Source organism: Accipiter gentilis, chromosome 20 (assembly GCF_929443795.1).
Source record: "Accipiter gentilis chromosome 20, bAccGen1.1, whole genome shotgun sequence".
Taxonomy (NCBI): domain Eukaryota; kingdom Metazoa; phylum Chordata; class Aves; order Accipitriformes; family Accipitridae; genus Astur; species Astur gentilis.
Genome location: NC_064899.1, coordinates 1,879,601 through 1,897,331, shown reverse-complemented (window position 1 = coordinate 1,897,331; position 17,731 = coordinate 1,879,601). Strand labels below are relative to the sequence as shown.

The 17,731-nt window shown below is 39.7% G+C and overlaps 1 protein-coding gene across 1 annotated transcript in view; it reads left to right on the top strand.

Moving 5' to 3' along the window:
• DAP (death associated protein) overlaps positions 1-15,341 on the top strand; it is a 56,023-nt gene extending 40,682 nt beyond the window's left edge. The window contains exons 3-4 of the mRNA XM_049823952.1: positions 9,270-9,312; positions 12,477-15,341. Of these exons, the coding sequence (XP_049679909.1) occupies positions 9,270-9,312; positions 12,477-12,596 (163 nt within the window). The 3' untranslated portion in view covers positions 12,597-15,341. The remainder of the gene's footprint in view (positions 1-9,269; positions 9,313-12,476) is intronic.
• The last annotated feature ends 2,390 nt before the right edge of the window (positions 15,342-17,731 follow it).

Here is a 17,731-nt window from a genome sequence, read left to right as displayed (position 1 = left end):
GCTCAGCAGCAGGTGTAGTAATGGTAGTAGAGGAATGAAGTGGTTGCTTCCTCTCAGGTCAACGGAGGTCAGTTTCTCTATGGAGAAATTAAATTTCTCCAAGTTCATTTAAACAGATGCACCTGTGTCTGAATCCCTTTTAGAGAACTTTTGTTCCTTGTCATTTGTCACATTAAACTCAGCCCAGCTAGGTTTTTATTAGGGATTAAGGGATTTCTTACTATTAGAAGTAAACTGTTAGGTTGAAAACATGTTTTAATTCTGTCTTCTGGTCCTCCTTTATGACCTCTAAATACAAGATTGCATACTGAAAGAATGTTTTCTTTGTTTTCTATGTCTGAATTAAGAAGAATTCCAGGTTCCAGGATTTACTCATCTCCTACTCCTATGACAGGATTTATGCCTCTAGAAATGCCACTTGCCACTGGAAAACAGGGAGAATTGTGTCGATAACTTTGGCAGGGTTTGAACTAAAGCAAGTTCCTGGCCAGTTCATGCAGCCAGTTCACACAATCTTCAGCATAGGATCTGATACTATCAGAGTGTCTTCATGACCTTCCACAACACCCTTTATCGTCCTCAGAGCCTTCCCAGGAATAGCCTCTTGAATCGGGCAAGAACTTCATCATGGTCTGTTCTGCTGTGGGTGGAGCTGTGAACAGCCACAGAAGTGAAAAAGGGCTGATTTCAGCCTGCATTTGCTTTGCAGAGTGTCACGTAACAGTAGGGCGCGACTGCAGAATGGAAACCACGCAGAATACATGGTATAAAATTGGGTTGAGAAGACTCCTCACAATAGTGTTGTGGCTGTGGAAGATGATGTGGTATTTGTGCATGTGCAGACACGTGCAGACACATTTGACTTTGTGTCTGCAGTGTACTTTGGGGTAACAAGAAACAATATCGCAATTGTTCAGAGCACTAGGAGAGTGAAAGGTGCGCATCTACTGAATGATTAATGGCTTGAGACATCAGAAAGAAAGATCCAGGTATGGTATGAACTCTAACAGGAAAGGTTGGGAAATTCGGGGCCACTGCTGTGTGTCTCTGAGACAAACACAGATTCACCCGGGCATGAGTAAGAAGATTTTCAGCTTCTCATTAGCGTCTACCTTCTGTGTCTCCTTCATTGCACTGACATCATGTATTCCTAGTACAGTGTCATACTGGTTTTCCAGTTCCACTCCATCTGTAGCTGAGACACGGCAGTGCAGGCCCATGGTCATGATAGTCTCAGTATGGAAGTATGTTACTGTCACGGGAACAGGCACGGGGATATACTTCAGCTCTTGAACTCTCTCCCCTTTGCACCATGGTCTTTGCTGGCCGTTTTGCAAATGCTTAAAGTCTACCCTACTTCATTCCTTATTTTAGAGTTTCCTTTGAGTTGTGTCACCATTTAGGTACTGCTTGCTTTATGTTGGTTTTTGTAGCTCTCATTTTTCCACCGTTAAGTTGCTACAAGTGGGCTAATGCTGCAGTCACTGCCTGTGAGAAGTTTGTCATTGATGTTCACTAAGAGCTGATGTAGATACTGCGATAACAGGGTTGAACCCTAATAAATGAACCAGCAGTTGGAGAATTGCGGACTATTTCTAAATCCTCTGAGTCTACAGAAAAGGTGAAATGCATAAATCTTCATTTTGTGATCAGAAGAAGGCATGAAAGAGAAATTTATTCTCTGATAGTAATGTCATGTACAACAATATAGATAAGAGATGGTGGATATCTTTCTTAAATAATTTTCTTTTATGGCTAACACATGTACTAAAAACAAAGATGAATGAGAGGCCGGTGAGATTAATCAGGCCATATGCTGCAATACCTTGACAGTGAGTGTAAGAACAATGAATGTCAATCAGTTGCTATTAAATATAATGGCCAGTGATTTACCACCTCATTAAAAGATCAGGATGCCCAATTTGCTTGTATGTGAATAGCAAAACAAATAGTCATTAAAATTTCCTGATAGGGCATTGAGTTCTTCCTTCAAACTTGCATTAATTTTGCCTTCATAGGAAGAGGAACAATTTAGCAGAGTGGAAGCTATCTCATGGGTATATCGGGGCACAGACTAATACATGGTGACATAAAAATTGTTTTCCAAAAGTAATGTCTGTAGGTTTGTGTATGAATTTGTGTGTGTATATATATATACTGCATTTTGTCAAGATTTGGCACCAAGGGGAAGTATTGCTTTTTACTTGTTTTAGTATTTGCCGCAGCACCTGGATTTCTTTGAGGTTGTTCCCTACTTACTGTACACGATACAGGTTCAACAGTGCCATCCTGTGGGTGATCTTAAAGGTTGGAAAGCTGTGGCAGATAAATAAATGACCTCAACAGGATAAATTATCATAGAATGTCGGATACTGTATGTCCCCATGCAATCAGCTAGAATATTTCCCTCTGGTAGTCAGTCAGACTAATTATTACTTTTCTGTCCAGAAAATTAATAACCAGAAGTATTATAACCAATGGGAAAGTATTTCAGGCAAGCTGATGAGCAGTGTGCTTGTTAATTTTATTTACTCCGTTGCTGAGAAATGTGGTTTTAATCATCTCGGTGTGTTTCTAATCATCTTGGAATGTTTTTTCACAGACAATGCCAAAATCAAAGGCAACTATGTAAATGCAGATAAGCACCCCTATAAAGTAGTATCTGGACATCTTTAAGGAGGCATTAGACTGAAACCAAGACTAGCTGGCTTTCATGTTTCATAACCAGAAAATATGAATTCCCAAGCAACCTTGAAGATTAAGCTGGATGGTTTGAACAACTGGCCAAAATGCTTTTAATTCCAGAAAGATAAGGGTAGGATTAAAGTCTGAAGTTTTGTTGACTGAAGATGAAATTCTGCTCAGAATATTTGGAGAACTTTCTGTTCATGGAGTGAATATCATGCTAGGACAAGGCAGAAAATAACAAAACTTGCTCTAATTAGGGAACAGGTTGGGGATCAATGGGTAACTGCGGATCATACTATTTCATATATGTTTTTCACTTTGCTTGCCTAAGCAACTTGTTCACGAGAGTGAATGATATGTTTATTGGAAATGAGCAGGGAAATAAAGGGAAAGCTGCTCAGTAGAAGGTTCTGCTCATTTTTCAAGTCCCTGCTGTTTTCGGGTGCTGGAGGGGCGAGGGGCGTGCTGTCTGCATGCCGCCTTTGCCTGGTGGTTCGGGGAGCTGGGCGCAGCTCCGCATTCTGCGTAGGCACCTCTTTGGTTCATGGCCTGTCGTGGAAATTTCTCCTTTGCTTTCTGCAGCTAGAGGCCAACTAAGAGTTGCAGTACACGCCACTGGATTATTCGATTAAAGGAAGGAAACACTGAATTACAAACTCCACTGTTACTCTTTGATAGTTAAAAATTATGACATGATTTGTGGTTCCTAAGTCTTTGAAAAACACGTCATGCTGTTATTTATCTATTTCATGTGTCTGTTTGCCAGACCCACTTAAACAGCAAAAGGTGATCACCAGCACTAAGATATATCATTAATTCCCAAGAGCAGGAAAAGACAAATATGAATCATTCCCATTTAGAAGATTAGTTTAATGTTAACTTTTTTTTACCTATTTTGAGAAAAAAATCTTCTAGCCTAACAAAAGCCTTGCATCTGTGCAGTTCTTTCGTTTTTAAAGTAGGCTAACCCGTTTTAAATGTTGGCATAATGGGAACCTTGAGACTGTGCTCATACCCTGATTTATGGTATGTAGATGAATTTTGAATGAATCAGATGTATCAGGAAAATAATCTCTTATGATATTTAATTGAAGGAGAAAGGGTAATGACATATCAAAGTTTAACCTCTGCACAGAAGAGATTTCTTTGTGGTCCTGATCAGTTCAAGGATAACTGGAGCCCTGGAACATCAGCATTCATATAACTTTTACACATTTCTATCCTAACTGATGTGAATGGGTTTGTGTCATATAAATGTCTAATTCTGGTTCTGAATCTCACTAAAGTCTTGATCTTGATGTTGCCTTATTTTCAGGAGGTTCTGCATTTAATTATCTGGTATTTTAAAGGTATCTGCTATTATTAGTTTTAAATGTATGTCTTCTGCTTTCTTCAAGTGTCACTTTCTACTTACACTATAGAGAAAGTAGATGGGAACAGTATTCTCCCCTCTTTTGTGTACTGCATGCAAATAGTTCTTAGCTCTTGCCTCCTACAGAAGGTTCTTCATGCTCTCTCGGCTATTTTTTCTACCTTTGTTTCTGCTCTAATTCTTTACTTATGGTGTTCCTGGACTGAATACAGTATTTTAAATGAGGTATACAGTGAGGTACTATTTTTACCATTGCTTTTTCTCATTCTTTATTTGTCTTAGCATGTTGTTTTGATTTTTCTGATCACCAGCGAACATGGAGCACTAGCCTTCTATACTGGCTGGCTGCAGGAAGACCCATTTCCCTTTTCAGGAGCTTTTGTATTTCATGCGGAAAGGAATGATACGTATGCGTTGTTCTATTTCCTGGTTTGTCAACTCTAAACGTAAGCTTTTGTTTTGGATCGCACAGTGAGCGATGCTCATAGTCCTTCCTCCAGATCGGATCTGCCATTCAACCTGCCATTGGACATCGGCATCAGATTCAGATCCATCCCACCAGGTAATGGTGCGGTAGGCAATTCAGATGCTGCAAACAGGAGAGTGGCTGCAGGCATTCATCCCCCGCGCACCTGCGGGAACGTGCTGCACTCTTTCCTGCATTTGGGACCGCTCTTAAACAGCTGCGAATCTGTGTAATCTGTATATGTATACATGCATAGCCTCTGCACGTGTGTGTGCACATAGACTGCCTATATAGATAGTTAATAGCTATAAAATTCCCTGTTAACTTAGAAAACTAATTTATTCAGTTTCTCTATTTTAAATGCAGTTGGATAAATACTCATCTGCCATATGTATGTTCTGTGGCCTGTAGGAAATTTCACAGTAATTCCAATGTCACTGTGTTGGTCTTTACAGTATGTCTGTCAGACTTCAGTTCAACCAATCCCTCTAAGGTGAAGGCATAAGATTTTAGTATTATTAATGCCTCATTTCATCTAGTTAATGATCTTTTCAAGTATTCCATCTTCTTTGTGATTTACTTGCAGTGTCAGATAAAGATCTTATTTAAGCTAAGTATTATGAAATAATAGAAATCTTTATTTTATTTGATTACAAACGGGATAAATGAATCCAGTAGAGAGTCTTATGTTAAACAGGCGCAGTTCTTAGCGGCATCGCACATGTAAAATCAGGGTAAGTTCTTTGAACACTCAGATCTTAACAGATGTGTTCTTTTTCTCCATATGTTATAATAAAATAAGGATTTGCTGTGAAAGTATTGACACACACACTAGGCAGTCTTGGCAAGCATGCCATTGTATTCCTTACACAATATCGGCTGTGGCTATCATTTAACTTTAAATAAATGTGTGCATTAAGTAGCTGTAAAGCACATACACGTATAAACAAAATCAGTTTTTGTCAGAAAGTAATTTTTTTGCTTTCTTGTTTACTGACGGCTAGACAAAGGAATGCTGCATCTTCAAAACAACATCTGTCAAGCCGATTTCTATCAGATTAAGTATATCCTCAAAGCAACCATCACAGCTTACAAAATACTGGAAATGTAGGTTGTGCTTTGCGTGAAACAGCAACAGAATTTAAAGCACTTGAAAGTGTTTTACAAATGTAGCGATGATAGCCTGCGCATATTCTCCCATTTTTGTTTCTATTTTTGGTAGGTTCTTGGGAAAGATAATGAGTGATGTTGCAACACTGCAGTCCCAGTAGATGTCCCGGAGCGCAATTACGGAGTTGTGGTCCTGGCAGCTAATCTGGGTCCACAAAAGCCAATGGTTTGGGAGTCTGGCAGTAGAGACTGGATTTATTGCGAAGAAATTCATTTGTAGAAAGATTTCTCTCATTAAGAATGAAATTAAAGCGTGAATTAGTGACTGATTATCCAGGCCTTTCTCTGATCTGTTGAATTCTTCATTAGTATAGATGTGTGATTATGTATGCTCTGGCCTGATTCTGGTTCTATAGATCATCAAAGATAACTGATAATATTAAATCTTTAAAGATATTTTCTGGGACAATGTAATCTGGTAAAAATGGGGGGAAAGCCAGTGGCTTTAACATAGAACATAAATACAGACACACTCAATCATTCGCATTTCTGGCCAGCTTTCTGTCTTTTTCCCTGCTGGGTAATAATTAATGCATGAAAATGAGCTTCCTAATAGGCTGGTGCGTCTTCCATAGGAGTGGAGCATTTTGCCTTTGTAATCAGTTAAGTAGAGAGGTGAAGCCTCATTACAGTGTGTGCCCACAGCTGAGTGTGGGAACTCGGGTCAGCCAGAAATGAATGCCAGGATTTCTGTAAAAGATCTTTGTGGCTGGAGGGTAGAGGTGCTTGAGCTGGAAGCCAGGTCAGCATTCCCATCAGTTCTTCCATATTTAAAGTTGGAAATCTAGAGCAGAGTGAGAAGAGTCCGGTCAAAAATCCACAGAAATGACAAAGAAGGGTGGAAGTCAAGGACAAATCTGTTCCAGCTGCATCTGGGTGTAGATATATTCTTGCAACTCTGATTTCCCATTAGGTTGCTCCCTGTGTGTCAGTGAATTGCCCTGTGCTATCATCCGATGTTCCACATGAACCCTAGGCGAGTTAGTGTGAGGTGTTTCGGTGCCTACCACGTACCCGTGGGATAGTCCTAATTCGTGTCCTGTTTGTAAGACTGTGCAGCTAAAGAAGACAGTCACAGAACGATTGCATATAAACAAGGGTAAATATGTTATTTCATGACAGAGTTCAAGATAAATGTTTTATATCTGAAGGATATAGTTTTTACCAGGAAGGTGGTATTGCTGATTTGTGTCTTCTTTATAAAGATATGCTAGCTGCTTCTGCGGTACTACCTGAAACATAAACCTCAGACTAGATTTTAGCTTAACTGGATATGAAAATGATCTTTATAGGATCTTCAGCCTAGTTCCTTAGACAAAAGAATATATAACTAAGTAAAAATAAGTACGGAAATGTACCAAATATTCTAACTCTGTCCAGCTCTATTGCGTACCTGGGGAACTTGCAAGTCTGGGTCCTTTGAATATCAATAGCATGACATTTCAAACAAGAGACAAGGGTTTTTGAGAAGATTTTGCAATTTGCAGCGGGAAAAGCTGTGTTCGAAACAACCGTTATGCAACAGATTCCTTCCGGTTGTCATTTTTGGCCAAAACGATGGAGCATTTCACTTATTTTTTAAAGCAAGAAGTATGAAACACGCAGCAGGTAATACAGTGTAGTGGTGGGCAGACAAGCCGTAGCACGTTCAGTAAATACATGCTCTTTTTGGGAAATGTTGATCTGAATTTCATGCATCATCCAAGACTAGTGAACACTGAAAGGTCATGGTAAGAATATAAGGAAAAAATCCACCTGATTTGAATTTCTCACTCTCCAATATTGTTAATAATGCAATGTCAAACAAATAATTGTTTCTCTGAGTGTGACTAAAGCCAGATTCCATGTATAGTTGATGAGTAACTTGCCACACATTTTTTTTCCATTTACTGTTCATTTCCTTTATAATGTCATGGTGTTAGTTTATGAATGGTACCTTGAGCCACTGCAGTACATCTATGTTGTGTCAGAGTTATTTCTTTGGTAGTCGGTATCCAGGAAATCTCATGGAGGCTGTAACATACTAATTGGCTTAGTACAATTAGGATAGAATGAAAGTGTTTCGCTATTGATCTTTGCTTGCTACTAGTTTATACTAACAGAAAATTAGATTGAAGAAGTCTAATATAGTTATCAAAATATTCTTTCTTACTGCAGGAAATATCACTGGTACTCTTAAATGGAGGTATTTTAGAGCAGAACTTCCTTCCTTTCTCCCTTTTTTCTAATCCTGTCTTTCTCTTTCTGACTCTTTCAAAATTTCTAGAAGGGATGATGATGCTTGTTAAATAGCTAGGGTGTTCAGAGACTGTGTAGGCAATATTTATTAGACCGTTATATCAAGTTGTAATACTGTGACGCTTGTTACCTTAACTTCATATAACATCATATTAATAAAACTTTACAAGCTGTGTAGTTGTAAAATGCATCATAATAATCAGTATCATTCCTCTAATAAATCACTTGATTTGTGTTTGCTTTGTGTTGTTCCAACCTCATCAGCAATAATCTCACAGGGTAGGGACCCTTCTTGTGGTCCAAGGTAATGACCCACCTGCTCTCAGTCCTTGGTTATGGACATGTTCAGAGGGAGGCACAACTTCACCTCTGCGCTCTCCTTCCCTTTGCAATGCCCCAGGTTACATGGTTTTCTCACAGAAGTGTTACCTCTATTGTGGAGATTTTCCAGAGCTCCTGGTCTCCATCCTTCTGCAGCCTCCATGCAGATTTATGGTTTTCCTTGCCCAGGAGACCACTGAAGTGGCTGACTATTCATAATTTAGACACTGTGGCGATGCCCACCACCAGGGATGAGCTGTTAGCCGTGGCTGCTCCTTGGTCTCCGAGTAGAGGTGGTCAGCTCAGTAGATGGGTGGCCCAAGGAAACTGGTTGCTTGTGCTGACCAAGCTTCAGAGTCAAATTCTACCTGTGGAGAGTCTGTTCCTGTTGGCATGGAGGGAGGGCTGCAAGTGAAAAAGCAAGGCAGGCTTTGCTTTATGTTTTTTAACATTTGTTTTATTGCAGACATGATTCTCCTTCTATGTAATAGAGTAGATAAGTATCTGCTTGAAAATCTATGATTTAAAGTACTGGGTGTTGTTTTTTCTGAGGCTCAGAATCTTAATCCATTTGATTGACAGATATAAACTTGAATTTTATTTTATTCTCCATCACAGCAGTAAGTTTAGTCCAACTACAGTTTTCATTGTTGCAATACAAATATACTAAGACTAAAGTACTGCTGGCAGCTTATATATAAAATTTGAGGATTAAGAAACCAATGCAAACAAACAAAGACTCTCAGCCTTAAGTAAGGAACAGTGTTGTTGGACTAGCCTTTTACTGCTGTCACAATTAATGTGAAGTAATAGCAGCCAAATCCTACAGGTCTGTTCTTGGCTGCAGTAAGTACTAGTAAGGCAATAGTCATTTGAAGAGGAAATTTGTCTTGTCTATTTGAAATATTCATTAATTGCCAGAAATGCCACTTTTTTTTGCATTGTATGTGTGATGTATTTTTCATTTTTACCTTCTAAATAATTTCTACAAATAATCCCTCTTATTTTTTTCAGCCCACCTAAACCAACGGTGTTCATCTCTGGTGTCATTGCTAGGGTAAGATTATCGTTAATTTTCTTTCAATCACAGAAATATTATGGCTTTTCAGAATTATCACTGATCAGAGCAAAATTAATCTTTTTCATTCCCCTTCCTCTTTTATGAGAAGAGGCTTTGTGTTTTGTATATTTGTGTTAAGTCCCTTTGAGCATTCTTTTTGGTTTTGTGTGAAATTGAAATTATTTATTGAAATTACTTCCACCGTTTTACTTTGAATGTTAGCACTTTAAGTTTATTGGATCTTCTTTTCATATCTAAGCTAGATATTACAGCATTCATTTCCTTTGAAAGCGGTTGCATGTTAAGTCTGCTGCTATAGCTTGATCTGTGAGGAGGAGCGACACTCCTGCCTGTAAGGAGACATGTTTGAAGATACGTATTTCAGCTGCCATATGTGCCTTGAGGTACTTGGGATTCAAGGTGTTACTCCCTGGATTTTAACAGCAGGCAGGACCTGCAAATCCATAACCTAAATCATTAGTATTAACTGGCCATTAATTGTATGATCAGTAATTCATGCCTTGTGCATTGTGACAGGGTTTTTATCATGGCTTTACATGGTGGGTACCTTTACCATGGTGGTCTTAGATCACTGGGGTGTGTAATGTGGTTTACTCTAAGATGCTGTGGTTGTGTCAGGACACGCAGGTGGAAAGAGCGAGCTGATGCCATTTTTTCCCTAGCCTGTAAGGGTAGTAGACAGGCACTGCTGTATTTCCTGGACCTCCATCTGCTCCAAGGTAGATACCTATTTAGGCATTTGGATGCCTGATTACTTCTAACTAATTACTGCATTAATGTTTAGTAATGTTGATAGCACTTTAGCAGTTGTAGGGTAGTGATCTTTTTTATGAGTGACTTAGGAAATCTCAGACATAAAAAAAAAGGCCCCCAGTTCAGTAGGCGTGCAAAAGATTCAAAATGGAAATAAACTATTGTCTTAATTTTGTAACTCAGCTCTTCTTTAGCTAATCAATTACTTGATAGGGTCCTACACTTATCTTCAGTAAGCTGTCAGCTGCAGGTTTGTTTATTAATCTGTGAAGAGCAGAATTGTTCTATGATTTTCTGAGACTTTATAGCTCCCAAACATGTATCAAAATTTCTTCTCTGTATAAGAAACAACACCTAGCAATGCCTTTCTGAACCCAGAATAATTTCTCAATTATATTTTCAAGATTCCTGGTATTTAATAGTTCTCTTCAGTGTCAGGCAGAGCTACTGTGACCTGTCCTGTTTAATGTCTTTATCAGACAGGAGGCTCCTCATCAGGTTTGTGGGTGGCACCGAACTGAGAGGAACAGGTAATAAGTTTGAGGGCAGGGCTGCTACTCGGAGGGACCTGGACAGGCTGGAAGAATGGCAGGCAGCAGCTGGAGATGAGCCAGCTGCATGGAAGACAGCAAAAAAGCCAACATTAACTGGGAAGTAGCTGGTAGATTGAAGGAAGGGATTCTCCCCCTCTGCTCAGCAGGCGTTAGACCACATAGGGAATAGTTCATCCAGTTTTGGACACCCTGGTGTATGAAAGGTGTTGATCAACCAGAGCAAGTTCACTGGAGGGTCACTAAGATGCTCAGGGAGCTGGAGGAGAGGCTGAGGGAACAGGTCTTGTTTAGCATGGAGAAGAGATGGTTTTGGGAGGTCCTAACAGCAGCCTTCCCACATCTACAAGGAAGTTATCAAGAAGATGGAGCCGGGCTGTTTGGAGTGGTGCGTGGCAGGCAGACAAGAAACAAACACAAATTGAAATGGAAGGGCCTGACTAGACATAAAAAGTAAACTTTTTCACTGTGAGGACATTCAGGCAGTGGAGCAGGTTGCCTGGAGGGGCTATTCAGTCTCTGTCCTTAGAGGTTTTCAAGACCAGACTGGATAATAAACCTTGAGTAAGTTGGTCTGATCTCACAGCTAGCTCTGCTTTGAGCAGGAGGTTGGGCTAGAGACATCCTGAGGTCCTTTCCAACCTGAATTATTCTACGATACATCAATTCAAAGATAGGCATTTCCTGCTAATGTTTACAGACTGACTCTGTCATCTGCTCAACCATTACAGTACTCACAAGTCATAGAAGAGCTGCATTCACGTCACCCGTTTGGGACAACAAGATGTGAGGGGTCAGAGAGGTATGGAAAAGGCAAACAGCAGCATCAGGGGCAAAGAAAGTAAGAGATGTCAAGTCTGAGAAGAGGAGATCTTTGAAAATTGGAAGCAACTTGGAATAGAGAAAAAAGTGAAAAAAACGTAAAAAGTTAACCTAGTGATCAAGATTAAAAAAAAAAAAAAAAAGAAGAACAGAAAAGGAAGAATTTGGAGTAGATCGAAGTGGGGTCAGGTGTGGAACAGGCCCTCTGAGATGTCAGCTTTGTACAAAATACCTCTGTGTAAGGTTGGGGCCCCATGAGCCGATGGAATGCAGCGAGTTTCTGGCTTATGATATGTTTGTCCCAGCTTCTAAAGAGGGAAGTTGCGGTAATATTCTCCTCCCCCTGTCACTGAGCACTGGCAGTAGTTGTTCTCCATTGCTTTTTGAAAACCTCATGGGACTGACCCTAGAAGCGACAGTTGTAAATAGGTGGCCTAAGGGTTACACCTGAACTGAGCCTGCCCAACAGCAGCACGTGAGAACTAACACTAGCAGACCTGGTTAAAAGAGCATGTTAAACTTAAAAGCCAGCCACCCTTAAGATTTCAGTCCAAAGTAGTTTTAGATCCTACCTTTCTTCCTACAGAACTGGCATTCCTACATTAGGGGTTTTTGTGCAGGTAGTTTTTCAGACTGCCTTACCTTATCTGTAAAATTGTCTCTTCTTTCTGGTCGCCTTGTGAAAACCAAACAGGTGAAGGAGATCTGACCATACAGAGCCAGTGAAAGTGGCTTAGCACGAGGAGCTTTTAAAGGAATGTTGGGGTTTTATTCCCCTTGGATCCCTTTAAGATACTGTGTTCTTGGATGATGTGTGTAATTTGGAAGAAGCGAAACTTGTGTATGAGAAATTTTGAAGTTGGCTAAAAGAATGGCGAGGTAGGATGTGTACCAGAGTAACGTGCAACACTGTTTTCCATCTGCTTTTCACATTTCTAAAAACTTACATCCACTTGGATGAGAAAGTACGCTTTTAAGATCTCTTAAATTTTTCCTGGTGTGTTCTTTGAACAGGGTGATAAGGACTTCCCTCCAGCTGCAGCTCAGGTGGCTCATCAGAAACCACATCCTTCTGTGGAAAAGCTTCCTCACCCGCAACATGTCAAACAGCACATCCACCAGCCTCGCAAGTGAGCTCTCTATCAAAATCTCAGCCAAACTGCCATCAGTGAATAAGTTTTCAAGAGAAGGTGAAAACCCTTTAGGATTCACACTGTCGAATCAGTAAAGTTGACCTCTAAAATAATAAGCTGTTCCTTCAATTCTCAAAGGTTATTAAGAATGAAGACATTGTACAGTTGTTACCCCAGATGGAAAATTCTCTATTAAGTATTTGCTGATCAGGAGTGGGTTTTTAGAAGATTTTCTTATTGCCAAAATAAAACTTTAGTATGAATGATATGACTAATGAGCTTAAAACTTGTACTTTCAGTTGTGGCATCGCAATAGCAGATAGTTAATGTAGTTTTTATGCTAAGCTGGTAAGGAAGACTGGCCCTTTTGTACTGGTACCTTTACTATCTGGAGGGAGTTTGTTGTGTGTATTGAGGCAGAAGTCGGTGGTTGTCCTGATTATGTAGAACCCTTGCAGCCTTCAGTATGCTACGGTGTTACACCCCAGTGACCGTGCCCTCTGATTTCAACTAGTGAGATCATAAGAGGGCCCAAAAACATTCTCAAGTGGGCAGAGATCCAGCTGAATCTTCTTTACACCCCTTTGCACTCACACAGTCTTGTTGAGGTTCTTCCATTTGGAGATCTGTGGGTATGGAGAAGGGAAAGAAATCGGAGTTACAAGAACACTGCTGGTGTAGGCAACTGATTTGTGATCTCATGGGTCTCGCTGTGGGCTGTATTTTTATGAGGTGATGATTTCTAAATTCCAATAACAAGCTGAAGGAGCTCAGGACCCTCCAGAATTGAACTTAAAATAGACTGGTGAAAAATCTGTTTTCTTTTTTAACTTACAGTTTGAGATCACTGTTTGAAACTAAGAAATCCCATTAGTAAATGTGTTTAACTTTATGACCCAACCTCTGTTGCACACCATATTTTTTCCTAGTGGCCTTACTGTGAATAAGGGCAGTAGTGATATGAGTGAATAAGAAAGTTACTTTTCAAGTAGAGCAATCGGATTAGTTTTGGCCACATAATTAAATCTTTTGATTGCACAGTTCAAAGTCACTTAGCTCTATCATTTTCCTTCTGCAACTCATCTCTGTAAAACCCAGGAAAATAATTTTTGAAACATTCCACCTACATTTTTCGAGGGTACTTCTGTTTTTAACTGACTATAAATATGGTGTGGCATTTATAAATGCCATAGGTTTATAAAACTTCTAATAATGTCAAAAAAGTGGGTACCAAAGCTAGTGCTGCAAACATTCCCCTGGCAAATCAGTGAAAGTTCAGGGTCACTTGGGGCTTTACTAGTCCATTTATGTTTAAAATCAAATAGTATAGAAAACCAGTGAGGAGAGTTTTAAAAATAGTATTTTTTAAAATTTCTGCAGATGAAATAATCATTCCCTGATTAGGTGATTTAAAACAACAAACTCATGTGAAATATGGCCCATTTCACAAATGGAAGAACTCACTTCATGGGGGTGAGAGGGACCTGGCATTTCCATCTCTTCATAGGCTTGAAATGGAAATGATGTTTTGCAAAAGTTATGCATGGATATATTTATTCTACACCCAAGGAAGGATGTACAACCTTTGTATGCAGTCCTTATTGTCAGTTTAATTAGATAACCGTACTTGCCTTAAGGAATAAGCATTGTTTATAAGAATTATTCTGTATTAGAATATGCATAATTTTTAAAATAGGCTTTCTGTTTCTGATGTTGGTACGTCTGAGGCCTTGTTTGTAGCCGCTCATGAGCGTACAAGTGATTCACACATGAGTAACTCATTCATAAGGGTAGCATCGTTGATCCTCGTGGAGTATCTGCATGAGGTAATTTGTTGGCAGGAACGTTTGCAGATTCAGGACAGAAAGCAGTGGCATCTCCTTGACGGTGCAGCCAGTAGCTGTCAGTGTGCTGTGTCAGCAGTGAAGCAGATCATCACAGTCCCTTGGTACTGGTAGCTGCTGGCTGGAGGGTGGAGCTGGATGGGACTGAGCTCTCCTAGTCTTGTGCCTACGTCTGAAGTAGTGTCTAGACTCCAGCTGTAGTCAATGGTGATGTAGTCAAGACAGTTGGTAGAGTTTAGGTACGGCATCTTTGACCAAATGGAAGTGTCTTTCAAGATGAGCTGGACAACTCTCAACTCCATTGGCTGCATTGGAAAACTAAACGTACCTCAGTGTAGAAGCACACAATTCGGTGGGGCTGGGTACCTCTACTCTGTCTCTAGTAGTAGCTGGTAGAAATGCTTCTGAAAGCAACACCACATTTCCATTCTAATACTAAAAGTTAAGAACATGGATGCTTTTGTATTATGAACTACTGCTCCTGGTTATTAATGCAATATATACAGCACATATAGACAATACCTGAATTTTGTCTTTGATTAGTTAGATGGATATGTAACTTTATGCAATGGAGTATGACTCTCAAGATAGCTTTAGTGGCTTTTAGAGCGCAGGAATTCCTATACGGTTAGAAAACGTCTCTGTATGAAAGCATATTGTATATTGTTGGGAGGTATCCATGTTTATACATAGGTGTCCTTACCGAAGCATTACCTTGCCCAAAATAAAGAATCATAACTGGTGATCTGGATTGCCTACTGATGGTTATTGATGCTTTTTAAATATGTTACGATAACATACAAGCACAGGAGCTGTTCAGATGTTACCTTGAAATGACTGCAAAAGAAATTTTCTGTAATTGTCAATGTGGCAATAATGCAACAATAAAGCATGAAGTTATATATTGGCCTCTTTTTTTCTGTAAGCACAAAGTAAATCAGCAGGGTGCGGTTTTGTTGGGTTTATGGGATCTTATTACAGTATGCTGCATGACTAATCAACATTTTATAGATAGTGAAATTTATTAGGAAGTTTTATGATGCAGTGGATGAGCTGTTTTGGATAGTCCAGTCTCATTTAAAATAAAAAATAGATACTACCAGCTAGAAAGGGAGTTGCTGTTTTCCACTATGAAATTGAAGACCCTCTATCTTTGCGAAGCCATAGAATCTAAGCCTGGTAATAAATCAGTACGGTAAAGGAAATGAAACTTAGCATTTTCCATTGCTTTTCAAGTTCTAATCTTCTTTCAGAAAAAGGAAGTATTGTAATCAGAAGAGGTGGCAAGCTTCTCAAACTGCAGTTAACATTACATAGGGCATGCCATAACACAAGTGATTCACAAAAGAGTTTGGAGAAATGGCTGCCGTGTTTCTGGAAGCTTTCTGATACTTTGGGCATCCTATATTTAGCCTATGTGTAGTATGTAAATAATACAACAAATACATGTGGTATGGTGCAGATATGATAGATTTAGTGCCCTGGGACTGTTGCAATGTTACATCCTTAGACTGTGCACTCATAGAATCATAGAGTCATTTAGATTGGAAAAGACCCTTAAGATCATCGAGTCCAACCACGAACCTAACGCTGCCAATTCCACCGCTAAACCATGTCCCTAAACGCCACATCTACACATCTTTTAAATCCCTCCAGGGATGGTGACTCAACCACTTCCCTGGGCAGCCTGTTCCAATGCTTGATAACCCTTTTGCTGAAGAAATTTTTCCTAATATCCAACCTAAACCTCCTCGGCGCAACTTGAGGCCGTTTCCTCTTGTCCTATCGCTTGTTACTTGAGAGAAGAGACTGACTCCACCTCGCTACAACCTCCTTTCAGGTAGTCGCAGAGAGCGATAAGGTCTCACATCAGCCTCCTTCACATGCTACATTATTCAAAAAATGTTGGCTTTTTGGGGAAAATACATGTGCACTATGTCTGGCATGCTGTTGATTGAGTTGTCCATAATAATTCCAAGTTCCATGATAGCAGTCAGCAGTATTGCAAATGTTATTAGTAATTAGAAATTTTTTACTTCTAGTTTCAACAGTATGGTTTACCCATTTTGTCATTGGATGTCTTGAAACATAAGTCTTGTACTTTTAACTGTGGTAATATGATCATCACATGCTCCTGGTTGTTTCACCATACAAAGGTGAAGGGGATGGATTGGGCATATGTTTTTGTGCCTTTGGAATAACATTATTCTGAATACTTGCCATCTTCGGGGGGGGGGGGAAGGTGTTTATAAACCATGTCTCATGTCCCCTTCAGATTTGGGTATATCAAGTTTAAAATGAGATTTAAGTTTAGGCCAATGCCTTTAGCTATAGGATTAAGATATGTTGATTGCATTTCAGAAAATGTGCGGGTGTCACTAAGGCTACAGTTACTTTTGCAGCAGGAAGAGACGTTGCTGGTCAGCTGCTGCAATATTGTAAAGAATTAAGAAGACATCTCTGTTTTAGTTGAACTTCTTTGCACACAAACATCTTCCTCACAAGATGAAGACACTTGAATATAACTGGTTACAGCTACCATTATCTGCCGATAGAGGAAAAAGAGGAATGCAGATCATAGTGAGTGGAGGAGCCTCAATGAGAAGAAACTGAGTCACGTCTACAGTGGTAGGTCATCAGATTTCTTCAGCAGATGGGTAAAATAGATCTGCATTGTAGTTGTAGCCTTTGGCAAGTACTATGCATGATTGTATTATGTAAAATTAGTAAAGGTAATTACTAAGTACCTGATTGGCTTTCCTAAAGAATTCTTTTTTTCCTCAAAATTTCTCTATCACACCTCTGGCATGCATACTTTTTTCTGAGGAAGGTGGAGGTTTGTATTTTGCTTGTCGCTGTATTCTTGGGTCTCCTTCAAGAACGTGTATTGATTGGTTTTCCTCATCCCCCATCAGAGAAGAGACTGCATCTAGTGTGTACTATATTTTGAGTCTTTTCATAAAATGGTAGCACTAGTATTTAGATAGGAAACCTGAGAGGAGAGGTGGAATGGGTTGTATTTGACAAAGCACTCCATGAACAGAGTCAGTTCTGCTGCAAAGACTGTTTCCCTTCCCCTCAGGATGCTGATCGGAGGTGAGAAAAAGAATACAATGCCTTTTTCTGAAAATGTAATTTATTACTGCTTGGAGCTGACGGGCATGCATGGTTGCTGATGATTTTTTGCAAAACACTCTCCCAATGCTGCCAGGGACAAAACTGAAACACAGATAGTAAAGCTATTGCAAGCATAGATCTTGCAAGTGACCTTGAAAGAAGCTCTGCAATATAA